This window comes from Gymnoscopelus microlampas (genome assembly GCF_963454915.1).
Source record: "Gymnoscopelus microlampas genome assembly, chromosome: 24".
Taxonomy (NCBI): Eukaryota; Metazoa; Chordata; class Actinopteri; order Myctophiformes; family Myctophidae; genus Gymnoscopelus; species Gymnoscopelus microlampas.
Window position 1 is genome coordinate 4,485,018 of NC_139961.1, and position 26,690 is coordinate 4,511,707.

At 43.8% G+C, this 26,690-nt stretch overlaps 1 protein-coding gene across 3 annotated transcripts in view; it reads right to left on the bottom strand.

The window, feature by feature from the left end:
• Positions 1–9,502: 9,502 nt before the first annotated feature.
• The window catches only part of zc3h13 (zinc finger CCCH-type containing 13), a 50,761-nt gene continuing 33,573 nt past the window's right edge, over positions 9,503–26,690 (bottom strand). For all 3 annotated transcript variants that reach the window (XM_084051286.1, XM_084051285.1, XM_084051287.1), the window contains 8 exons: positions 24,647–25,093; positions 23,440–24,120; positions 21,210–21,675; positions 19,509–19,864; positions 16,618–16,761; positions 13,349–13,549; positions 11,422–11,585; positions 9,503–10,231 (listed from right to left, as the gene is read on the bottom strand). In XM_084051286.1, the coding sequence (XP_083907412.1) occupies positions 10,001–10,231; positions 11,422–11,585; positions 13,349–13,549; positions 16,618–16,761; positions 19,509–19,864; positions 21,210–21,675; positions 23,440–24,120; positions 24,647–25,093 (2,690 nt within the window). In that variant the 3' untranslated portion in view covers positions 9,503–10,000. The remainder of the gene's footprint in view (positions 10,232–11,421; positions 11,586–13,348; positions 13,550–16,617; positions 16,762–19,508; positions 19,865–21,209; positions 21,676–23,439; positions 24,121–24,646; positions 25,094–26,690) is intronic.

The window sequence follows — 26,690 nt, forward strand, 5'->3', positions numbered from 1 at the left end:
CATGTGTAATATGGTCAGCACATAAGCACCTATATTGCTTTATAGCCATATAGCTCGCATAGTTTTCCTCCTGTCTAATGATTAACAGGATATTATACTGTTAATCATTAGCTCAGCTTCCATGAGGTATACTGTATACTCCACACACACACACACACACACACACACACACACACACACACACACACACACACACACACACACACACACACACACACACACACACACACACACACACACACACACACACACACACACACACACACACACACACACACTTCTTGGAAATGGGCTGATCTGCTGTAAAGCAAGCAGGCACACACGCACCATGCACCAGGGACGTGCACAGATAGACTCTAGGTGGTGCTAGAGCAGCTGCCCTTTGCCCTCTTGACCAGAAGGCACAGCAGGGGTCTTCAACAGGGGGTCTGGGACCCCTAGGGGGTCCTCAGAGTTACTACAGGGGGTCCGCCAAATCTTTATGTGATATGATTTTTCTTTTCACCATAACCACTCGAAACCTAGCATCCCTTTTCTGAGGAGAACTTTAGCCAAAAAGTTTTTTAGCAAAAAAATATTTTTGGCAAAGAGGTATAGGTGTAGAGGGAAAAAAGAGCAGACCAAGTAAACAAAAAAAAGTATAATTTACTTGAGCACCTGCCCCTCAAAATGTCTGTGCACACCACTGCCATGCACCACGCATGCCGGACGCTCCCAATTTAACAGGTTTCATTACTCTCTTCGGTTCACTGTGTCTGGGCCGGACCAGCATTCTGGTCGATGAGGAGTGATTCGCATTTTGCTGTAGTTTCATTCTTTATCAAAACTGGTAAGAGTGAGAGAGCCATATCCTACAGCCCCCCTCCTAAGACAACATTTTGGCTGCATGTTACAGCTTACATGTTAAAGGAGTAATTCACCCCAAAATGACTTTTTTTTCTCTATCTATTAGTCACCCCATGAAGCCTTGAATTCATGGAGATTTTTTTTTTTTTGTCGCATTCCTAAGGCAATAATTTGATGACCGCGTGTATTTCCGGTAGGAGACACAAAGAGTATCCTTTGTGTCTCCTACCGGATACATTAGCCTGTAGGAGACGGTAATCAAATTATTAGCTTAGGAATGCGACAATAAGTAATTTTTTGGGTGAAGTACTCCTTTAACTAGACACTGTAAAAACTGTCAGAGGAATGAAGCTGAGATGTTAACATCCTCTGTTCGTACCAGGAATCAACCATGAAGCAAACTATCTTCAACACTCTGGAGGACCTGGGCGACGACGACTTCGACACTTTCAAGTGGTTTCTGCAAGATCTCCAGCCAGGAATCCCAAAGAGCCACCTGGAGAACGCTGGGAGGACTCGGAGGGGAACCACCGACCTGATCATGCAGTTCTACCCTGGTAAGGAGGCTCAGATCATGGTGGACGTCCTGAAGAAGATCAACAAGAACGATCTCCTGGGAAGGTTTACCAACATATCCAAAGGTAGGTGAAGAGAGGGTGTGTGTATGTGTGTGTGTGTGTCTGGCACACACCTGTGACTGGCACACACCTGCCAGCAAATGTTACCAGGACTGACACCAAATAATACGTAATCTGCGTAATGGAATACCAGCTACACCTGCTCTATTGCACAGGCCTTATCCTGAAGGGACAGATGGGGCATCTTTCCATGGGGGCAGTGTTGCTGCTTGGAGCATCAACACTAACTCAATAAAGTTGCAAGACCCATACTCAGGTGCCAGCCGCTGGCAGGTGCTGGCAGGTCGCTCAAAACAAGAGCGATTACCAACAGAAGCATATTGGGGGATTTTGGCAACTTTTTGTACCTCGTTGTGAAGGTGACTAATCAACGATAAAAATGATATAAAACACAATACCAATTGATATTATTGAAGGGGAGATATAATCGACCAAGTTAAGTTTCCAAACTTTTTGTGGGCACTTTATATATATATATAAACACACACACACACACACACACACACACACACACACACACATTTAACATCTTTATTTGCGTTCACATTTTAACAATAAATTCTTGAACACAAACAATGGTAGATGCACAAACTTGGGAAAAACTCAATGACAAGTATTTCAGAATACAGATCACGAGTACAGGAAGCATCGCCTCCTCCATATATGGCGACTGCCAATTATCACAGACATTGAACAGAATTTTGCCAATGCCTTAGCTTTTGGCTTGGGCAATCTGCAGGCCTCTCACAACTGATTTATGGACATTACCAAGGCTTCCAAATAACAAACAATAACACACACACACACACACACACGCACAGTATATATAAAATATACTTCTTTCAACAGGGCTGTCCAGAAATGTAATGCCACGTAGTCCCTCACAGCAACAGGTAAAACTATTTTTTGGCACTTTACAATGGCTCAGCATCTCGACAGCCAATCAAGATTCATATTGCATCATACCAAATCTTTTTCTTTTTTTTTTGACCGTCCAGCAATATGGGACGTTATAAAATAAACATGATTGGAACTTAGACATGGTTCCATATGGCATCATGAAGATTCACTATTATTTAACCTTTCATAATAGCCTTATCAACGTTGTTTTCTCACTCAACAGTAAACAAACCAATATACCGTACAGTATACGTGTATACAGGGTATATGCACATTTCTGAAGTTACAACTTAAGGACTTTTAAGACCTTTTTAATACTAAATAGGCCAGATTGACAAATATTACATTAAGAAAGACGCAAACATAGGCGTTGTGAGCTTGTAGATCGTCTATTTCCACAATATTTATCTGTGGAACTGAGTCAAACTAAATGTGATGCAGACAATTCCAAGTGCTTGTAAGGGTCGGGGGTCCCCAGTTCAAATATGATTATATTGGGGGGTCCCCAGTTCAAATACGATTATTTTTCAGCCTGAAAAGTCTGAGAACCCTTGCTCAACAGCACAAGGTGACATGAAACACAGGTGATGAGACACATTGATTAAAAGCCATATGATTGACATTAAGAGTGTTTCCTGTGTTTATTAACTGGCTGAGCAACAAGGATAACAGTTGTGATCAATAATGTACTAATGTATTTATTGATCAATGTACTAATGTATGTATTGATCAATGATCAATGTACTAATGCATTTGATCTCTACTGGTCACTGTACTAATCTATTGATCTGTACTGGTCTATGTCTCTCTCCAGAGCCTCCAGTCTCCCTCCACTTCCAGTGGATCTGCAGGTGAGATGAATATCTGAATGTCTTATTGTTCAGTCATCATGGTAAACCATGGGTTGGGAGAGGCAGAGAACACCAGGACACTGTTTTGGATATTTGAAATAGATTAGGCCGGTGGTTGGTACACAGGTCGACTGTGAGAGTGGTAAAACGGAAGAATTTAAGACACTTTTTAAATTATTCACAGGAGTAAAAAAGTATCATTGTCATTATTAACTGATCATTGGTCTGTATATGGGGAATTAATCTGGTCTCATGCCGATGAATAAGAAAACAAGTAAATAACGTCAACAACATTGATCCTGCAGTTAGCAGATTAAGAGCTGGTGTGTAGTTTGGGGTGGGAGTATAACAGTTCAAAGTAATAGTTGTACTTAGAACCCCCTAGGGGTCCTGGACCCCCTGTTGAGACCCCTGCTCTAGACTCATAATAAGGAATAAGGACTGTGTTTTGTATTGTGTCGTGATGATGTTTCTGTTTTCCAGTGTCTGCAGGTGGTGTTTCAGGAGAGCCTACTAGAGAGGACTTTTTGAAGTGTGAGTACATGTTGATCATGCCGATTCTCTCACACACACACACACACACACACACACACACACACACACACACACACACACACACACACACACACACACACACACACACACACACACACACACACACACACACACACACACACACACACACACTAAGGTTTATGAGGTTTTAATGTGTTCTGATCATAAACTATGTTTTGTCACGTGTTCTTCTCCCAGACGCCCGGCCACTCTCACTGGACCTGAACACGGTGCACAACTGGCTCTCCCTGTCACAGGAGAACAGGAAGGTGACATTTACGGAACAACAGTTCCAGAACTACCCCGCTGACCCGGAGAGATTCACCTGGTTCACCCAGGTGTTGTGCGGAGAGAGTCTGTCTGAACGCTGCTACTGGGAGGTGGAGTGGAGCGGGGGGGTGGTGGTCGCGGTCACTTATAGAGACATCCACAGGGACGATGGCGACTCGCTGTTTGGAGCCAATGACGAGTCGTGGGGTTTGATTTGCTCCGTCGGAGGCTTTGCGTTGAAACACAAGAAAGTTGAGAGTACGGTGAGCGGGCCGAGCTCGTCCAGAGTGGTGGGGGTGTACCTGGATCACGGTGCAGGTACCGTGTCCTTCTACAGCGTTTCTGACACCACGATGAGCCTCATCCACAGGGTTCAGACCTCCTTCACACACGCTCTCCATCCAGGGATAGGGCCGTACAGCGTTGGGTCTACAGGAGAGCTGTGTGAGATATGGTAGTCATGTTTAAAGTGGCCTAGTGGTTAAGGCGCGTACCATTACCACACTATAGGCTTTAATCTAGCCTGACAGCAAGTCGCGGGTTCGATTCCCGGCCTTTGCTGCGAGGCACTCCCATAGAGTTAAAAATAAGGTCACTCCCCATCTCTCTCTACTATCTTATTAAAGACAGAAAATACCCCCAAAAATATATACATACTACAAAAAAAAGAAGGCAGCCGATGCTGATAATCAGTTGAAAACGTTCTCATTCCTATAGGACTAGTATTACCTGGGGACATCTGCTAGTTTAATTAAACCTGTGTGATGTGATTTGATCCATTTGTTTTGTCTTGAATATCAACTGTCTATTCATGTAATCATGAGATAAATCTACAGTATTTACTCACCAACTTATCCCCAATACGCCGGCTGGCGCATAGGGCAGCGACCAAGTTTCTCCACCTCCATCTGTCTTTGGCCATCTTCTCTATCGTCCATCTTCTCTATCGTCCTCCGCCATGTTATTATAGGCCTCCCTTTCTTTCTCTTGCCTTCTGGGCTCCAGTGTAATGCGACTCTTGGGATCGCGTTGATGTCCATTCTGAGGACAATGGCCAATCCAGGTCCACCTGCGTTTATTGATTATGCAGAGCATGTCGTCTTGTCGGGTGATGTTGAGGAGTTTATTGTTCGAGATGGTCTTGGGCCAGAATATACGCAGGGTTTTGAGTAGGCACGATGTGTGAAAAGTGGATAATCTATGGATGTCGCTTTCTGTTGGTTTTCCAGCATTCTGCACCTTATAGTAGTGTTGATAGTACGCAGCTTGGGGTAGATCCAGAGTTTTGTTTTGGTGCTGTATTGGTTTGACGTCCAGATTTGTTCCAGTTTATGAAGGTTGTGTAAATGTTTTGTTGATCCGGTTTTGAATGTCCTTACTTGCTCCCCTATCATGGTGAATGATACTTCCAAGATAAAATGATCTGCATTTTCCAACACCTGTCCCTCTATTGATATATGTGTTGGTGTATTGGTGTTGATGGGCATGACTTTGGTTTTATTGTTGTTTACGATCAAATCAAATCTACAGTATATAGGCTGTTAATGTCATCAGTGATTCTTTTTTTTGCCACCGTCGTAAACATTGCATGCTCAGGGTGGGACTCTACATGTGAAGTGTCTTCAGACAACTTGTGATTTGACACTTAAATAAAATTGAATTGAATTGTTTTGCAGGTTGTTGTTGAGGTGAAAAATGTCTTGATGGTTTTAAAGTATATTAATCAAAGTATGTGTGAAATGCATCATGAAATTATGCTTTAAAATAATAGCTGTATGCAACATAAATGGTTGTTAATGTTGGTAACACAGCAACAAAAAAAATGGAACCAGTGAGTTAAACAACATACTACTACATAGTGTGCAGTGTGATCATTGAACTACTCATTGAGGAGGTAGTGTAGTTTAATCATTTAACTCAGTAACTAGTATGTAGTTTGATCATTTAACTCAGTGAGTAACTAGTATGTAGTTTGATCATTTAACTCAGTGAGTAACTAGTATGTCGTTTGATCATTTAACTCAGTGAGTAACCAGCTAGTATGTAGTTTGATCTTTAAATAACTCATTGTGTATGTAGTGTAATAGTGTGATAATTTAAAGGAATAGTTAAAATAAAGAATACATTTCATTCTAGCTTGATATGTGCCAGTGTTCTTCTTCTGACACCTACCAATAATTCTACTCATCAACATCCAGCAACACCACCATGTGATCAAGAAACCTGAGGAACACTGTATACATTCTGAACTTGATCTGAACTGAATTTACTGAAGCTGCACTAATGGCTTCAGTTAACGTTTTGTCAGATGGCACATGTATTTGCACTATAGTATTCGAATGTCTAGCATTTGACAATGACACTTAAGCAAGGGATAATGCATGGGGAGGTAGTCATTATTGAAATTTAAAGCCCGACAGGGCGATTAACCACCGAGGCGCAGCCGAGGTGGTTAATCGCCCTGAAGGGCTTTAAATTTCAATAATGACTACCTCCCCATGCATTATCCCGCTTATTACACGGCTACTTAATAAATACATAAATACATTTACCCAAAAGTAACAACAAAACGAAGTATTTCCTTGCTTACGGCAATGAAAGTATTCCATAAGTATTGGGCTGGGCGGACAAGTTCGCCTCGGAAAAACAAATAACGAAATGGAAAAAAACTCGCCCCAAAACACACTCGCCCCCCATTCTATTTACTGCCGATTTGCCTGTAATACCGCCGGATTTGCCCCGGGGCGACTGTGTTTTGGGGCGAGCGTTTTGGTATTCCCCTGTTGTTGTGCCACCATAAACAAGGAAGTGTAGAGGATGAAATAGAATCACTTTTCGGTCATTGCATCGTCTATTTCTCACTTCAAATGTTTTCAAAAACATTCTTGAGAGCAACGTTTAGTTGTAAATGACATTGTTTGTTTGTTTACATGGCTGTCATGTTGGATAAAGCATAAAACCAAGCAGCGCAGGTTGATATGAGCAGGTGTTCTGAGTCTCTGATTACACAGCGGTCCGTTATAGAGCGCATCGGTCATTATCCAGAAATAATGACCGATGACTGACCAATCAGAATCGAGCATTCAATCAAGCCATGTAATAAACTCATTTAATGCTTTCACTTCTACAGTCTTGGAAAACCTGAAAATGAGACATTTCGTTTTTCTTCCAACGGTCACTTTAATCTCCAGTTTAAAATCCAATAGATTGTTTTTGGACAGAGGCATATAGACATTTTTTTGCAACTTGACACGAAAAGCAATACCTGCTTCAGACACTGACTCATTAACTTAAACACTTCATATGGTCTGAGCTTCTTCGTAAACACTCAGATCCTCATCAACTTACCACTTTGTGGTCTATATGACACTGGTTCTCAATCTGAAAATGTGCCAGGGACCCACAGAAGAGATTTGTGTAAAAAATTATATAAAAAATATTTCAACATTTTCCAAACATGAGATATCCTTCTTGTATTTAAAAAAAATGCAGATGTACAAACTCACAGCTTAAAGTACCCAAAGCAAAAGTACCAAAATGTTAGATGCAACGCGTTGTGAGCTTGTAGATCGGCTATTTTCATGTATCCCATGTATTAAATAGGGCTAAAGTGGTTCATGTATGTTTTATAATATAATTTATATCTGCAAAGTGGAGTAAAAGCACAACATTTGCCTCTGAGATGTAGTGGAGTAGAAGTAAAAGTACTGAAAATTGGACATACTCCAGTAAAGTAAAAAATACCTCAAAATTGTACTCAAGTACAGTACTTGAGCGAGGGTTTACCAGGCTAGTACTTGAGTAAAAGTACTTACTTCACACCACTCCAACTCGAGATGTTATTTTATATTTCATTGAAGTTTATTTTTCACTTACCATCAGATCTAGGGTAAATCCTGCATCAAGTGGCTGCACAGGAATTCGAGCGCCGCCGTGAGTTTGATCAAACATGAAGACAAACACTAGACCATCCATTCTTTCAGACGTCCACACCTTTGTTAGATCTATTTTCACAACAGATTAGAAATCGCACTTTTGACATTTATTTGACAGTATAAAAAAAACAAAAACAAAACAAACTCAGGCGTAGAACCAGAATGTTTTACCACCACGTCCGACAATCGTTGATCTTCAGACAACAGGAGTTCAGCATCAACACACGTTTATAAACAAAAAGTAAGACCCTGGGGCCATGAGGCCCCCCCCAACACTTAACTTAACATTATGTCACTTATATTCTCTAAAAGTCACAGGTTGCCTGAACAGGGCAGCAAGGTGACGCAGATCTGTAATTATTCTGTGGACGATTTCATCGAAACACCGAGAAGATACAAGTCTGTGATTCAGTCTGTGTTCCGGAACAAACAGTGAGCATGATGCACAATCCTGCTTTTTTAATACAAGTACCGCTTGTCTCTTGTTTCAACCCATTGCTTTGGTACAGTCGGGTCCCAGACATGCCCCCATGCATACACAATGTGTGACACAAAGTACAGTTAGTCTGGACAGTCAAAGATTTTTTTTTTTTTTAGATACAGGGTTCCGTCCTCCTAACACAGTGTGGGATCTCTCCTAACGGTAGAAGAAATAAGGGAAGAATACAACGTTTTCCGGTCACTCGGTCCTTCGTGAAGGTCCGAGTGACCGGAGCGTTGTATCTTTACCAATACATTTTTTTGCAAGTGAAGACAGTGTGCGGGACTCCCCTCCACCCCCCCCGCGTCCCCTATTTCTTCTGCTATTCAAGTTCATTACTGCGACGCATCTCTCCATCTCCGTAGGTGTGCAAAAGGACTTTTTTTTTTCCATCTCTCCTATAACGGGACATTTCTTTACAGTGTCTGGTATTCCCTTGTGTGTGTGTGTGTGTGTGTGTGTGTGTGTGTGTGTGTGTGTGTGTGTGTGTGTGTGTGTGTGTGTGTGTGTGTGTGTGTGTGTGTGTGTGTGTGTGTGTGTGTGTGGAGGGGGTGTTAACAAGAATGGTTGTCCTGTATAGCAGTGCTGGACCTCTGGGGTGGGCTGGGGGGGAGGGGGGGTAGTGTGTAAGTGTCTATAGAGGGCTGATCAGTCACTTTTCAGTTCAGGTACACATTGCCAAACCATTCAAAAAGAATAATACATGGAGTGTAAAGCTCTTCAGAACATCTGTTCTTAAGCCCCCACACAGCCAACACGTGTAACAGCCTTACATTCAAAAGGGAGGAATAGTTTGGCAGTGGAAATCGTTCCTTTCAAGTCTCTTCAGGATTCCGGTGCCTTCGGTGCGGTTTTTAAACGTCACTGTGGAGATGTGGTGCGTTCATGCTTTTTGACAGAACGGTGCAAATGCCGATAATTAAAAACAGACAAAGCAAAAAGACATCACGTTATTTGGAGGATCTTCTTCACGCCAGAAAGCAAACGGACCCATTTACAGGGGGGGGGGGGACAAAATGAAACATCTCTATAGAAACCCTTTAATGCAAAGTTTTTGTAACTTAATGCACAACAAGAAAACAAAACATCCAGCACTTTGAACACGGTTAAGAACAGCAGGGAAATAGACAACGCTCATCTAAAAAGGTATAAAATGCACACAAAGAGGACATTATTTCAGGGTTTGTTTTATATGTCTTTCCTGCACACGTTTGTTTCATTTAATTCAACATACAAGGCCTCTGTAAACCTCCATAGGCTAAACATATCCAATAGTCACTATGGCACAGTACTGTACTTGCCACTCAATCAAAAAGAGAGACAGAGAAAAATATAGATTAGCACGAACTGCAAACAAAACAAAAAACTAACTGCGTTTGCTTTCTTTTCTTCCGGTCATTTAAATATAAGGAAAAATTGAAACTGCATTAAAAAAAGGACAAAAAAAAAGGGCTTATCTGTTTTTTTGATTTCATGCATTTAGGTGTTTTTTTTTTTACTTGGTTGAGGCCACGCCTCTCTCTCTCAGGACAGGCTAACCTCGGCCTGTGCTGCTGCAGCGGGTTTGACACAGGCGGCGGGCGGAGCGGCCGCTACGTCGGCCGGCGGGGCGGGCCCGCTGCCGCCGTCGGTCCTCTCCGGGGGGCCCGTCGCCGCCAGCTGCCCGGCCATGGTCCTCCTGAACAGACGCATGCTCAGCTGCAGGAGGTCGTTGTCCACCACGGGAGTGCTGGGGTACATCTGCTTGGTCAGACCCTAAGACATGGAGGCAGAGAATGACCGCACTTAGTTGAAAATAAGGATTATTTTCTAAGCGATTATTCTATCCACACACACACACACACACACACACACACACATATACTTTTTTTTGGTTCAATCAAATAATCGAGAAGCTTTTTTTCCCTTCGTATTTCTTAAAGGACGACTTCACCCATTTTCAACCTATCTTCCTACCCATCTAATCGGTCCTCACTAAAGCACATTATAATATGGTAAAATGTGTGTCTACTCTGTCTCAGAGGAGGGCTGTGGACAGTTCAGAAACCCTGCCTACCAGTGACATCATCGATCCAAGCTAATAGAAACTGCAGGCTCTCTATTCCTGGAACGTTAGCATGCTATGATGGAAGCCATTGTTCTTGCGTTAATAAAAAAAAATGTAAATCTTGTTTGAAAAAAATAAAGAATCAGCGTAACGATGATGTCACTGGTAGGTAGGTTTCTTAACTGTCCACAGCCCTCCTATGAGACGCAGACCGAGTAGAGAAAAGGTACCATTTTATCATGAGTATTAGTGAGGACCAATTATATGAAGTTGAAAATGTCCTTTAATTCTTTATACACTAGTGTAAATAGCAGATCTAGAAGCTCACAACACGTCTTGTGAGCTTGTAGATCAGCCATTTACACTATTTAGCGGGAACCATAGCAGATATACAAGCTCATGGTGCGGCACAGCTTGTAGATCTGCTATTTTTTTTTTTAAATCATGAATCATTTTTGCAAATCCTTGGATATCATTTGTAACTCAAATCTTTGCTTCTGAGGGTTCTACAAATGTCTTCTAAATCTTAACAGTTTTTTTTTTAAAAACATGTTGCTATAATCACTGGTTCTCAAACTTTTTCATGTCAAGGACCTACAAAATTATATGTATTTGGCCACGGACCCCCATCTCAAAATATTTTGTTCCAGGGACCCCCGCAGAAGCAAAGATTTGAGTTACAAATGTTCGCTTTAAAAAAAATATATATATTATACGATTTGCAAATTTTTTCACGATTTAAAAAAAAATAGCATATCTACAAGATCATAGTGCGGCACTCGGTGCCGCACTATGATCTTGTATATCTGCTATTTTTGAATAGCCAAAGAAACATCACCCTAAAGACGTATCGTTAAGCAGCTCTTTTTTTAAAAAGGGTGAGAGAGTAGCAGCCAACCTTGTCGTTTTTGAGGAGCTGCCGGCGGATGGCGAAGTCTCTGCGGGCGCACAGGGCCTTGCAGCACGGTCCCAGGTTCCTCAGCAGCCCCGCCCTCTCCACCCGCCTGTTCAGGGCGGCCATGTTCAGAGCTCCCAGGTCGTGTTCGAACAGCTTCTCAGCGTCTGTTAGGACGGAGTAAACGGCACACTTTACACAACACTGTATTTTTGTTTATAGCGCTTCACAAGACCTACAACTACTGTGAAAGCAGAATCTGGATGGGGCACCCATAAGCCATAACACAGACACAAAAATCAGAGAGTTTAAAAGTATTAACTCACTGAGTGCCATTAACGTGTTTCACGTGTTTTTACCGCTATGGCTCAACGTGCCAATGACGTGTTTGACGTGTTTTTGAAAAATTTGTAAAAAAAACAAAAACATGTTCAGAAGAACCCAAGATATCATCATCTTAAGATTTGCAGCTCCATCCATTCCTTGTTTAACTTAGAACTGAAAAAGGCTGTATCTCGCTTCCTAAGCACTTTTTGTTTTCTGTGAAAAAAACGCTGGCACTGGGACAACATCATTCTGAAATAATTCTGGCAATGCTGGCACTCAATGAGTTAATATAGTGGAGTGAACATACACCTCAATGGGACATGCATGCGGACTCAGTTGAAGTAATGGCCAGCACAGACTTAAGTAGGCTTCTCCCAGACCCACCTCTTCAGGGTGGGGTGTAACACAAATTCTTCAAGATATTGATCAACTGCAACGGATAGTTTCATATGTCATGAACTCTTTGCTCAACTCAGATTTGACACCATCTTCATTAACACATGACACAAGAAGACGGCGAGAACAGAATCACAGTGTATCACCAATGTATAAGGTATCACATTAAACATTGGTTTGTTCTTAGAATGTTTACTACTTTATACATTTCCATGACACTATGCCGTTTACTATAGGGCTGATCCTTCGGTTATTTGGCACAACACTAATGTTTTGGTGAATATCTTAGTTAATCCGGCGGGTGTTTTCGGCATGGTTTCGGGTTTCAAGCAGTGTGTGTGTGTGGCCACATGTGGGGGAGGACCATGAAAAAAACGTGTGCGTGTGATGCCGGAAGCTTCCACGATGAGATGTGAAGAGTGGTCAAGTGGCCATTTCCAGGTCAAGCTGGAGTGACGCGGAAAGTGGGAGTGAGGGAGTGGCCGAGATTTGGGGTATTGGAACTTAGCCTTTGCCTCTTGCAGAGCCACACTAAAAAGGAATCCCAATATTGAAATGATAGCCGGATCTGCCCAACGAGTATCCCCAAGTTCCCACTGAGATATATGTGTGTGGCCAGCTTACAGAGTGAAATGTAAATAAGTAAGTACATTTTATTTATATAGCACATTTCACAGAGAAAAACTCGCAACAGCAGCAGCACAGATGCACAATAGAACAAAAACAGCATACATATTACAAAGGAGAAAAAAGAAGTCAAGGGAATTCCGCAAATGCCTGTCTAAACAGAAATGTTTTTAAGTAGTTCTTAAAAATGCCCACAGACTCTGCAGCTCTCAAGACCTGCGGGAGGGCATTCCAGAGTCTGGGAGCTACAGCCTGAAAGGCTCTTGTCTCCCCTGGTTATAAAGTTGGTTCGAGGGATGACTAACAGACCCTGGTTGGCTGACCTTAACTCTTTAACTGCCGGAGTATATACACAATCTACCCCCTCTTCCCTGCCAGAGAATAACATTGCAAAAATAGGTAAAATGTGAATTTTGTCTCCGTTTATTTTTTAACATTGAATGGCTGGCTGAGCCATGCGGAGAAAAACGAGAAATCTCGTCAATGGCAGGAAAAGAGTTAAGGTCCTTGTCGGCACACGCCGTTTTAGCAGGTCAGTTAGACTTTAAAAATGAACCCCGAAAATGTCTTCTTTCTTTACCTTTGGGGTCGTCCAGCTCGGCTTTGCACACCTCCCTGACCTGCTCCAGGAGCTCGGGACCGGCCAGGCGCTTGGACACGCCCGCCCTGAGGAGCACCGCCCCCGGGGTGAAGCGTAGCAGCGCGGCGCCCGGCGTGCGCGGCTCCTGCTTCTGTTTGGGCATCAGGCTGGACCAGTCCACGTCGATCACGTCCACAGGACCTGGCAACGCAGAAATAAAAATTAAACTCTTCATTTGGAATAAAGTTTTGTGAGAGTTGTGTCTAACCCATTGAGACCTGAAACTGTGTCATTTTTAGATTTGAGCTAAAAAGCATTATTTTACACTTTGGGCTATTCAAAAATAGCAGATCTACAAGCTCATAGCGCGGCACCGAGTGCCGCACTACGAGCTCGTAGATCTGCTATTTTAGAAAATTCGTGAAAATGTGTGCAAATCTTTGAATATATATATTTTTAAAGCAAACATTTTTAACTAAAATCTTTGCTTCTGGGGGGTCTCTGGAACAAAACATTTTGATGGGGGTCCGCGGCCAAATACATATCATTTTGGGGGTCCTTGACATGAAAAAGATTGAGCACCACTGATATAGAAACATACGTTTTTCAGAATACTGTTGAGATTTAGGAGACATGTAGAATCGGCTTCAGGTCTCAATGGGTTAAACAAATTAAATCCGGGAAGACATATATGTCATTTTAGATTTTTAGCTTTAACCATTATTTTATACTTTGGGCTATTCAAAAATAGCAGATCTACAAGCTCATAGTGCGGCACAGAGTGACACATTATGAGCTTGTAGATCAGCTTTTTAAAAAAAACCTATGTTGCTATATATCAATGGTTCTCTAACTTTTTCATGTCAAGGACCACCCAAAATAATATGTATTTGGCCTGTAAATCTCTGGAGGAAAACCTATGGTTCCTCAGTGACGCAAGGGAAGCAACCGGTCTTCTTGGGTTGTTCACCAGACTCACAGAACTTGGTCCTGAGTGTGTAAATGGTACCAGGGCTGACACCACATAATGCTGTCACTCTGCGTAACGGAACACCAGCTTCCACTTGCCCTATTGCACCATGGGCCTTATCCTGAAGGGACAAACGTGGCATCTTTCCATGGGGGCAGTGTTACTGCTTGGAATATCAACACTAACTCAACAAAGTAGCAGAATCCATGCTCAGGTGTCACACACCTGTGACTGGCACCTGAGCATGTGTGTGCAGTGGCGTGCACAGACATTTTGAGGGGCAGGTGCTCAAGTAAATTATACTTTTTTTTTAGTTTACTTGGTCTGCTCTCTTTTCCCTCTACACCTAAACCTCTTTGTAAACCTCTTTGTATAAATAGCCGATCTACAAGCTCACAACGCCTCGCGCTGTGAGGCGTTGTGAGCTTGTAGATCGGCTATTTTTGGCTAAAGTTCTCCTCAGAAAAGGGATGCTAGGTTTCGAGTGGTTATGGTAAAAAGAAAAATCATATCACATAAAGAATTGGCGGACACCCTGTAGTAACTCTGAGGACCCCCTAGGGGTCCCGGACCCCCTGTTGAAGACCCCTGCTGTAAACTGAAAAAACGCCAACTTTTTTTCCCCATTTTTTCAAAAGGGTACTTCTGGTCAAGAGGGCAAAGGGCAGGTGCTCTAGCACCACCTAGAGTCTATCTGTGCACGTCCCTGCTCAACAAAGTTGCAGAACCCATGCTCAGGTGCCAGTCACACACCTGCGACTGGCACCTGAGCATGTGTGTGAGTGGGGTGACTAATCGATAGGAAAAAAAAGATTTGGGGTCAACTATCCCTCAAAACACACCTATTCGCGTCAGCTTTTGATAAAATTCTATCTGAACCAAGTACAACATTACAATTCCCCAGTGTATTATTTCATTTGTATCCTTTTATGTATTTAATCTTCTGTTTACAGTGTTTTATGTGTGTGCGAGTTTCGGTTTAGCGCGTGTATATTGCAAGTATGTGCATATCTGTGCTATATGAATATATACGTTGCACTCATGTTTACCTATTTTCACTTATGACATGATGTGTGGTTGGTTGTATGTAATTCCTGAACATTTGCACTCCTTGGTTTTGATTATTGCTGCTCTTAATATTGTTCAGTTTCTCAAGTGCAGCCCTTTGGGGCATTATTTGTGACATTGGGCTAAATTTGACTTGACATCCATGGTCTCCCTGGTGTGGAATGAACTCCCTATTACAGTTAGAACTGCAGACTCACTCCCAATCTTCCCCCGTAATCTGAAGCCTCACCTCTTCAGACTCCACCTCAGCCGGTAGCACTTGCCCTATAGCCTTGACGACCTTGCAGGCTTATGCAATGTTTAAAATGTCATTCAGATAGCATGACGGCTTTCAGGTTCATTTGTCGACCTGGCATCCTATAGTTTGTGTAGTTTCAATGTACAGATTATTTATTTTTTGATACTCTACTGTTTAGACCAAGGGTCTAGCATTCGCTATATAGGTATTGTTTGTTTATGTTTATTAAAGGATCCCCATTAGAGTCACATGAATGAGCCTCTAGGTCTTCCTGGGGTCCTGAACAAAGCAAATACAATACAAATGTACAACTAAAAATACAAAGGAAGTGTGACAGTTCATGTGAATGGCCTGTTTCACCCCTAATAGGCTCTATGCACAGCAGCCATCTTTGGAGAGAAATTGGGCCTCTTCTTACTTCCTTCACAGGTGTTACCAATGATACTAATGAAGGCTCTGTTCCATTCGGGTCAAACAGAGTCAGGGTACTGTTGTGCATTTTAAAAAGGTGTGTAACTCTGAGAGTGTACAAATGGAACCAAATGGACCCTTACGGGTCCATTTGGTTCCATTTGTACACTCTCAGAGTTATGGGGGTCCTTGAAATTAAAAGTTTGAGTACGACTGTGTTACATGAAATGGAACAGAGCCTTCATTAGTATCATTGGCAAAACCTGTGAAGGAAGTAAGAAGAGGCCCAATTTCTTTCCAATATGCCTATTAGGCTCTATTCAAGCGGATGGGTTTTCGGTCTAACTTGACACTTGATTTTATTACCTTAATAAACACTGTTGTCATAAATACCAGTTGCTAGTTTAAAGTCTTCTTTCAATCACCATGACATGCGTTTTGGTAAATTATGGTCCCATTTATGATTTGAAATCGCTTCAAAATAGGCTTCATTTACGGTCTGTGGAAACCAATGGCGTGACACTGTTTTTACGGTCTATGGTTTAGACCAGGGGTCTTCAACAGGGGGTCCGGTGTTGTTACCTGTGATCTTCTCCTCGTCCTGCTGGTCCTCTTTCTTCTGGCTGTCGGCCAGGATCTCGTCCAGCTCGTCGTCGCTGATGGGCTCGTACTCCTCTCCGGCCGAAGCAGCGGACTGGCAGTCGTCTTCCTTCCCGTCGTCCTCTCCTGGGCAGACAGAGAGACACACACAACGTGGAAAATAACGTCTGTGAAGCCGGGCCGGGGAAACCGCTTACAACGCGTCACAAAGTGACGTGTTGTAAGCTTGTAGATCTGCTATTTCTGCTATTTTTATATTTGAAAATGTGTGAACAATTTTCAACATGGAGACGATTATACATAAATAATTGCGATTATCTCAAATAATTGTGATCAGACGGTTATGTAATAATTGTGACAGGCCAACCGACGGACCAACAACCTGCCATGGATTTGTGCTGTTGTCTTTTTAGGGATAATTCCACCATTATTCTAGTCCTCGAGGGGGTTCCAGGGGGTCCCCCACAAAATGAGGAACAGTTAAACCACTTTAGTAGTTAGCAATATTTCAAATATGGCAGAATAGACGATCTACAAGCTCCCAATGCCATTGCGTGATGCGACACGTTGTGAACTTAGATCGGCCACTTTATTTTTGCATCAGCGTCGCCAGGAGCTGGAGCAGGCTCTCGGAATCAGGAATACCTAAAGTTTGTTCAGAGGCGCCAGGCAAATGAGAAGACGTGCTGTGCTTTCAGAGTGTTTGTGAGCTTGAGGGATGTTCAAAATGTTTTGACAAACCTAGACAGACATAGATAATAGACAGCGTTACTGTTATATTGGATATTTTCAAGCTTCATCACCACCCTGCAGCTCAGTGTGTATTGCAGTTTGGTTGTTTCTTTGATTTCATTTTTTGTGACACCACAGCTCCCTGAGCACAATGTATTTTCTCCCTCTCCCGCTCCCGGCTGATGCAATTGGTTGCTAATGTACTGTATAATGTTGGACAATGTACTGTGTATCCCATTCTATAATGGGAGTGGACGGGAGGTAGTTTTTTTTGACAAGATTCACATCCGTCCTCTCCATTTTACAGGCTCTGTGGATGTTTCCAAAGTTGCGTTAGAGCACCCCATGTAAAAAAAATAAAAATAAATAAATATATATATATATATATAATTGGATTAAACCGTTATAGTTGTTTATGGCACAGCTTGTTTCTGTTCTGGCCCCACAGTGGTGGAATGAACTCCCCACTGATGTCAGGACAGCAGAGTCACTGATGTCAGGACAGCAGAGTCACTGATGTCAGGACAGCAGAGTCACTGATGTCAGGACAGCAGAGTCACGAGTCACTGATGTCAGGACAGCAGAGTCACTGATGTCAGGACAGCAGAGTCACTGCCCATCTTTCACCGCAGGCTGAAAACCCACCTCTTCAGGAAACACTACCCTTCCTCTTCGCCTTGCCTACTGCAAATATTTTTACAAGCTCTTTTATAGTTTTATTGGATCTTGTTTAGTCGATACACTTATTTGTTTTAGCTCTTGCTCATTTGATTTTCCTATTCTGTCTCATCTGTTTAAGGAAATAGGTAGCTGATATATAGCACTTTTACCTTAGTGCTAGGTATACTCTTAGTTGCTTGTTTTAGAAGAGAATGCACTTAAAGCTTCTGGAGCCAGTTGCACCACCTCACACTAAGTTCAAACTTAGCCTAGTTATAGCTTAACCCATCCAATCCGGGGACGCATCGCAGTCATTTTGGCTATTCAAAAATAGCAGATATACAAGCTCATAGCGTGGCACCGAGTGCCTACTATGAGCTTGTAGATCTGCTATTTTGTGAAAAATCGTGAAAATGTGTGCAAATCTTTAAATATATATATCTAAAAAAAATCTATATATATATTTAAAGATTTGCACACATTTTCACATTCTTTTTTTTTGCAGATCTACAAGCTCATAGCGCAGCACTTGGTGCCGTGCTATAAGCTTGTAGATCGGCTATTTTTGAATAGCCAAAGAAATCTAAAAATGACACGGGTACTTTCCTGGCTAAATGGGTTAAATGGCTTTTTTTTAACCCATTAAGACCTGGAACTGTGTCATTTTTTGATTTGAGCTAAAAAGCATTATTTTACACTTTGGGCTATTCAAAAATAGCAGATATACAAGCTCATAGCGCGGCACCGAGTGCCGCGCTACGAGCTTGTAGATCTGCTATTTTTGAAAAATCGTGAAAATGTGTGCAAATCTTTGAATATATATATTTTTAAAGCGAACATTTTTAACTAAAATCTTTGCTTCTGGGGGGTCCCTGGAACAAAATATTTTGATGGGGGTCCGCGGCCAAATACATATAATTTTGCTCAAAAGATTGAGCACCGCTGATATAGAAACATAGGTTTTTCAGAAAACTGTTGGGATTTAGGAGACATGTAGAATCGGCTTCAGGTCTCAATGTGTTAAAAGCCATTTAAGCTATAACTAGGCAAAGTTTTGAACTTAGTGTGAGGTGGTGCAACTGTGGCCCCTGGTGATTAGTAGTTTTGTTCCCTACCTATGTTGAATGCACTTATTGTAAGTCTCTTTGGATAAAAGCGTCTGCTAAATGACTGTAATGTAATGTATGGAGCTCCACGGTTGTATTCTACTACCGGTAAATGGTTATAGCCGTTTTTGGCACAAAATGTGTTAACTCTTAAACTGGCAGTTTGTTTTAGTACTCACAGACTGCCAGCATGTTTACAGCTTAAACATAGGAAAAATGTTATTTTTTTTGTGTATTTTTTTATCTCCTGGTTCTTTGTGACAAACGGAAAAACAGAAAAAAAAAACGAAATAAAGAATAATTTTAGATTTTTTCTTTTTTTTTGCCAAAACGTTTATAAACGTTTTTGGCAGGCAATGTGTTAAAGACCTTTACCGTCCACACTGTCGGGCTTGTCCAGCTCGCCACCGCGCTGCTCCGCCATGGCGTGGTGGTGGCTGTTACCGGCCTCCAGGAGGCCGAAGGCTTCTCTGGGCAACAGGGGCTCGTAGTCGCCCTGTCCGGCGCCGCCGGCCCTGTCCGGCCTCAGCATCATGTCCCCCCGGAGGAGGTGGTCCCCTCCTCCTCCTCCTCCTCGGCCCGGGCCCCTGGGCTCGCCGTGAGGAGGCATGTCCATCATCATCATCATCCTGTCCCTCTCGCGGTCGGGCCTGTTGTCACGCTGCTCCCTCTCGCGCTCCCTCTCGTGCTGCTGGAGGAGGAGGCCCTCTGGAAGGAGGCGCTCCCTCTCCCTACAGACAGAGAGAGAGAGAGAGTAACAAAAGTAACATTTATTAGTACAATTTTGAGTTTTTTTTCTTTTCTTTTTGGGCGGTGCAACCGCCCCTATATGTGAGGTTTGGACATCGACATTCTCTGCACCGTGATTGGCCACCATTGTACCCCCCTAACCCTGCACCGTGATTGGCCACCATTGTACCCCCCCCCCCCAACCCCTATTCAGGACTGTGATTGGCTAGTGAAACACATGTGCATAGCCCTATAAATAGGGCTTTCACTTAAAAAAAACACATTTATGTTTTTTTTTTAAGTGAATCACCCATTGTGGACCAACCATTGTTTATTGTTAATAAATAGCACCACACACTTCAGAAATATTACTTTTCTTTAAGTGAACCTCCATCACTGTGATGACCACTGTGACCACACCGCCCACTTCACACTGGTTGTGATTTTTTCTTTACTTTACTTGAGTATTTCCAATTTCCAGTACTTTTACTTCTACTCCACTACATCTCAGAGGCAAATATTGTCCCATTACTCCACTATTATTTGAAAAATTTAGTTACTTCGTAGATTTTGATTATTATTACAAAACATTCGATTAACCACTTCAGCCCTATATACATTTCGGCCATTTGAAAATAGCAGATCTACAAGCTCACAATGCGTCGCGATGCGACGCATTGTGAGCTTGTAGATCTGCTATTTAAAAAAAAAACATTATACATTTGAAACTTGAAATCTTCACCCATTTTCATATAATAGGCCCTCACTAATGCCCATGATAAAATGGTACAATTTTTTTCTACTTGGTCTGTGTCTCATAGGAGGGCTGCGGACAGTCCAGAAACCTGTCTACCAGTGACATCATCATTAGGCAGGATTATTTTTTTCAACAAGATTTAAAACATTTTATTTAGATTTTTATTAACGCGAGAACAATGGCTTCTATTATTGCATTGCAACTTTCCAGGAATACAAAGCCTGCAGTTTCTATTAGCATGGATTCCCCATCGATGATGTCACTGGTAGACGGGTTTCTGAACTGTCTACAGCCCTCCTCTGAGACACAGACCGAGTAGAAAAAAATGGTACAGTTTTATCATGAGCATTAGTGAGGACCGATTATATGAAGATAGGTTGAAAATGGGTGAAGTCGTCCTTTAAGACTTCTGGTGATTAGTAGTTTCGTTCCCTACCTATGTTGAATGCACTTATTGTAAGTGGCTTTGGATGAAAGCGTCTGCTAAATGACTGAAATGTAATGTAACAGAGTACATCTACACTGCAGTATTGATACTTTTACTTAAAAGTAAAACATGTGAGTACACAGGCCCCCCCTCGCTCCCCTACCTCTCCCGCATTTCACGCTCCCTCAGCAGGGGCTCTCGTCCTCCCGGCCGCATCAGCAGGGGTTCGCGGCGGTCCCGTCCGCCCGCTGCCCCCCACTCTCGGGGCTCGGGGGGCTCCCAGTCCCTCTGCTGCGGGTGCTGGGGGTGGGGGTGGGGGTGGGGGTGCGGGTGAGGGTGAGGATGGGGAGGCTGCTGCTGGAGCAGGAGCAAAGGGGTCTGGGGCTGCTGCTGCTGCCCCCCCCCCTGCAGGGGAGGAGGGGCAGACTGCTGCTGTTGTTGTAGCTGTTGTTGTTGTTGTTGTTGTTGTTGGGGCCTGAAGTCCTTCCTGTCCCTCTCCCGCTCAAACTGCTCCCTCTCCCTCTCTCGCTCCCGGCTGTCGTAGGAGCCGGCGCGGGACCGCGAGCGGCCCTGTCGCTCCGAGTCGGGGGAGCTGCGTCTGGAGCTGTGGCTGCGCGAGTCCTGGCGATCTGCAAGACCACAAGGAGACGGACAGGGACGGGAGATTCAAGTTTAGCATCCGTCAGGCGGATACAGTGGTTGACCTTGATTGATTACTTACTTTATTAATGCAATTATTAACTAAGTTAATTTGACTGTAGAACAGTCAAAGGCTATGATAAAAGGATAACACAAAAAGCCACACAGGCTTGTTTCCAATGTACTCAATTCAGACATTACAATACATATTATCAAATACATATTACAGAAGTCGATACACTTATTTGTTTTAGCTCCTGCTCATTTGATTTTGCCTCATCGGTTTATGAAAGTAGGTAGCTGATATATTGCACTTTTACCTTAGCGCTAGGTATACTCTTGGTTGCTTGTTTTTGCAGGAAATGCACTTAAGACTTCTGGTGATTAGTAGTTTCGTTCCCTACCTATGTTGAATGCACTTATTGTAAGTCGCTTTGGATAAAAGCGTCTGCTAAATGACTGTAATGTAATATTAGAATAAAGCTCAGTAGAATCATAAGGTATATTTACAGAGAAAGGAGGGCTTAAACTATGTTAACTCGTATTTTGAGGACAGGACTTCTTTACTGTTAAAGCTAAGTGTAAGTGATATTTCTTTGTTTAAAACGAAATGTTAATTATTAAGTCAAAGCTCTGATAGTGAACTTAGCTATAAAGTGGGGGGGGGCCCCCGATATTTTCAGGTGGAATGCAGATTCCATCAGATCAGGAGAGAGAACCTGTTCATCAGCTTCAATTGCATAGGTTCGTAATTCAAATTTTGTCGACATTCTTTTTCTTTCGGTCCATGCGTTAGATCTCGTATTTCAATTGCTCGCTTTTTTTTGTTGATATCTGACGTTCATAATGACAGAAACCTCGCCACAGTGTTTTTGTCCCAAATGGGTCGCCGTAGTGTTTACAAGCGGACTTGGATGAAATCATGGGTGAAATCTCGTCTTGCTAGACTTCCGGAGGGAGGGGCGCATCTAACACAAACACTGTGGAGAGTTTTATGTCAATATGAACGTCAGATATTAACAAAAAATTGCAAAATTTCGAGGGATTAAAAAAGGACCGTCCGCTCGAGTTTTTAGTTGCGGTGGACTCGGGATGGAGTTTCTACTGTACCACTCATCCTAGGATATCATATAAAAAGGTAAGAAAAAGGTAGTCCGGAATTCTCCTTTAACTCATTAAGACCGGGAACGCATCGGTGTCACCACTTTAACCATTATTTTATATTGGCTATTCAAAAATAGCAGATCTACAAGATCACAGTGCGGCACCGAGTGCCACGCTATGAGCTTGTAGATCTGCTATTTTTGAAAAGTCTTTGAATATATGTATCTTTTCAAGCGTTTTTTTTTTGCTTGGGGGGGGGGGGGGGGGGGTCGGTCTCTGGAACAAAACATTTTGAGATGGGGGTCCGCAGCCAATTACATATAATTGTGGGGGTCCTTGACATGAAACAGTTTGAGAACCACTGATATTATAGCAACATAGGTTTTCAAAAAACTGTTAGGATTTAGAAGACATCTGTAGAATCCCCCAGAAGCTAAGATTTGAGTTACAAATGTTCACTTTGAAAAATATATACATTTTCAAAAATTTGCACAAATTTTCATGATTTTTCAACAATAGCAGAATCTCATAGGGCGCCACTCGGTTTGTAGATCTGCTATTTTTGAATAGCCAAAGTTGATAATGGTTAAAATGGAAAATGACAGATGCTTTCCCGGTCTTAATGTGTGTGTGTGTGTGTGTGTCTCTACCTGAAGACGTGCTGCGGCTGGGCTCTCCTCTCCTCAGCTGGTCGATGCGAGACTTCCTCTCGGCCCCGCCCGGTGGCTCTCCTCCTCCTCCGACCGCCGGGTTCCTCTCCCGCTCCCTCTCCCGCTCGCGCTCCCTGTCGCGGGACGAGTTGGCGCCCTGCTGCTGCTGCTGCTGCTGCAGCCTCCCGCCGCGCCGCGCCCGGGGCCCCTGGGGGTCCTCGCCCACTCCCCCCCTGTGGGCCGACTCGTTGGAGGGCGAGCGCAGGCGCCGCGAGGCGGCGGAGCCTCCTCCTCCTCCTCCTCCTCCTCCTCCTCCGCCGGCGGTGGGGCCGCGGCTCTGGTTGCTGCCCATGCTGCTGCTGCGCGTCTGCTGCTCGCCACCGGGCGGCGGCTTGCGGAGCAGCGGCTGGGACATGAGGGGCTGCGGGGGCAGGGTGGGCAGCAGCATGGGGGGGGGCTCCTGGGGGAGCAGCGGGGCGATGAGGGGCCGGCTGGCTCCTCCTCCTCCTCCTCGGTCCCGACCGCCCCCCGCCTGAAGGAGGCCGCCCGGTCCGCCGACTCCTCCTCCTCGCCTCGGCTGCTCGGCGGGGGTCCTCTCGGTGGCGAGGGCCGGGGGCGCCACGTTGGCCGTGGCCGTCTCCACGCCTCCTCCTCCTCCTCCTCCTCCTCCTAGGGCTGTCACTGTTACAAGATTTAAGATTTTAAGACGATTAATTGGCGCGAATAATCAACGACTTCATTGTGTTTTTTTGCATTGAACATTGGAGCATATGAATACAAATGACATGTCCGTTTCGCCTTTAAAGGGATAGTTCACCCCCAAAATGACTTTTTTTCTATGGATTAGTCTGCACCTCATGGAGACTTGAATTCATGGACATTTTTTTGTTTTAGTCTCATTCTTAAGACAATAATTTGATGACCCGCAGCGGTTACGGTAGGAGACTCAAAGAGTCTCCTTTGTGTCTCCTACCGGAACCGCTGCCTACCAGTCTGCTGGTCATCAAATTATTGTCTTAAGAATGAGACAAAAACTAAAGAATATAAGTCTCCATGGGGAGATGATCAATGAAAAAAATGATTTTTATCCCTTTAAGGCTTCGTAATGAAAAAGGTAAATTAAGGTTACGTAACCTTAATAAATAGCAGTAAAATAGCAGATCTACAAGCTTAGAACGATTATATGTAATAATTGTGAGAAGCCTACCGCCTCCTCCTGCTCGCTCCCCGACCTCCTCATCCGACCAGTCGCTGAAGTTGGCGTCGATCTTGGGGAGCGGCGAGGGCTCCGCGTTGTTGTTGTTGCCGCCGCCCCCCGCCCCCGCCGCCCCGCCCCCCCGGTGGTCCGGCCTCATCATCATCATGGAGGAGGGCGGTGGGGTCCGCGGCCCCCGCTTCCTCTTCCCCGCGGGCTGGTGGCCCCCCCCCGCCGCCGTCGTCGCGCCGCCGGCCGCCGCAGAGTCCTCGTCGGACGCGTCCGATTCCCCGCCTCGGGACCGCTTCCTCTTCCTGTCCAGAGCCTTCTTCTTGGGTCCTTTCCGGGGGGAGAGCAGCAGCGGGGGCGGCTGCGGGGGGCCGCCGTCCGACCCGCCGGGGGCGTTGGCTCCGGGGGGCTCGGGGTTGAAGCGGTCCGCCGCTCCGCCGGGGATTAGGGCTGTGGGTCACGATTATAACATTTAACATGACGATTAAAAACAACAACATAACCTGATGAAGCTCTAACAGACCAAAACGTTCTTATTCCCATAATACATTTTTGATGTTTAACACATTACCTGCCAAAGACGGACATGTCTGTCTTTTAAAAAATATATATATATAAACCGCTCACAAAATGTAAGGAAACTTGAATTTGGGCCATTATATCTCCCCTTTACTAATACCAATCAGTAAAGTGTTATATATCATTTTTATCGGTGATTAGTCACCTTTACAACGAGGTACAGCTTGTAAGCATCAGGCATTCATGGAATGAGCAACACAGGCAAACGTGTGGGTAGCGCCGAGCAAAAATGTGCCAAAATGGCCTGTTAGACTTTTCTGCTGACATTCAATGTTGTGACATTCATGACATTCAATGGGCTTCAGGTGTGTGCCAGTCCCAGGTATGTGACTGCCTCACAGCTGAGTGACTGGCACCTGCACATGGGTTCTGCAACTTTGTTGAGTTTGTGTATGCTCCAAGCAGCAATACTGCCCCCATGGAAAGATGCCACTTTTGTCAGGATAAGGCCTGTGCAACAGGGCAAGTGAAGCTGGTGTTCCGTTATGCAGAGTGACAGCATTATTTGGTGTTAGCCCTGGTACCATTTCCAAACTTAGGACTAAGTTCTGTGAGACTGGTTAAGTCAACAAGGAAGACAACAACCCAGACCCCTTGCTTCACTGAGGAACCATAGATTTACAGGCAAGATATGCACAACGGTACCAAAGACAGATGTCAAAGTTGCAGGGTCCATGCTCAGGTGCCAGTCACACACCTTTGACTGGCACACACCGGCCTGCAAATGGTACCAGGGCTAAGACCAAATAATGCGTAATCTGCATAACAGAACACCAGCTTCACTTGCCCTATTGCACGGGCCTTATCCTGAAGGGACAAATGTGGCATCTTTCTATGGGGGCAGTGTTGCTGCTTGGAGCACACACAAACTCAACAAAGTTGCAGAACCCATGTTGCAGAACGCGAAGTTGCAGAACCCACCTCTCAGCAGGTGTGTGCTGGCAGGTCGCTCAAAACAAGAGCGATTACCAGCAAAAGCATATTGGGTGATTTTGGCACATTTTTGCTCGGCGCTACCCACACGTTTGCCTGTGTTGCTCATTCCATGAATACCTGATGCTTACAAGCTGTACCTCGTTGTAAAGGTGACTAATCACCGATAAAAATGATATATAACACTTTACTGATTGGTATTAGTAAAGGGGAGATGTAATGGCCCAAATTCAAGTTTCCTTACATTTTGTGAGCGGTTTATTTAAAAAAAAAATGTTTTTGAAAAATTCCACACAGAACCAGATATATCGCTATCCAAAGATGTACTGCTCCATTCACTCCCTGGTTAACTTATTACTTAACTCATTCAGTGCCACTGGACGTCTAAGACGAAAAAAATGTTCAGAACCCAAGATATCATGATTTGAAAATGTTCTGCTCCATTCACTCTTTGTTTAACTTCTTACTGAAAAAGGCAGTATCTCGGCTCCTCAGCACTTTTTTTTACAATGAATTTTGGCTGTGGCACTCAGAG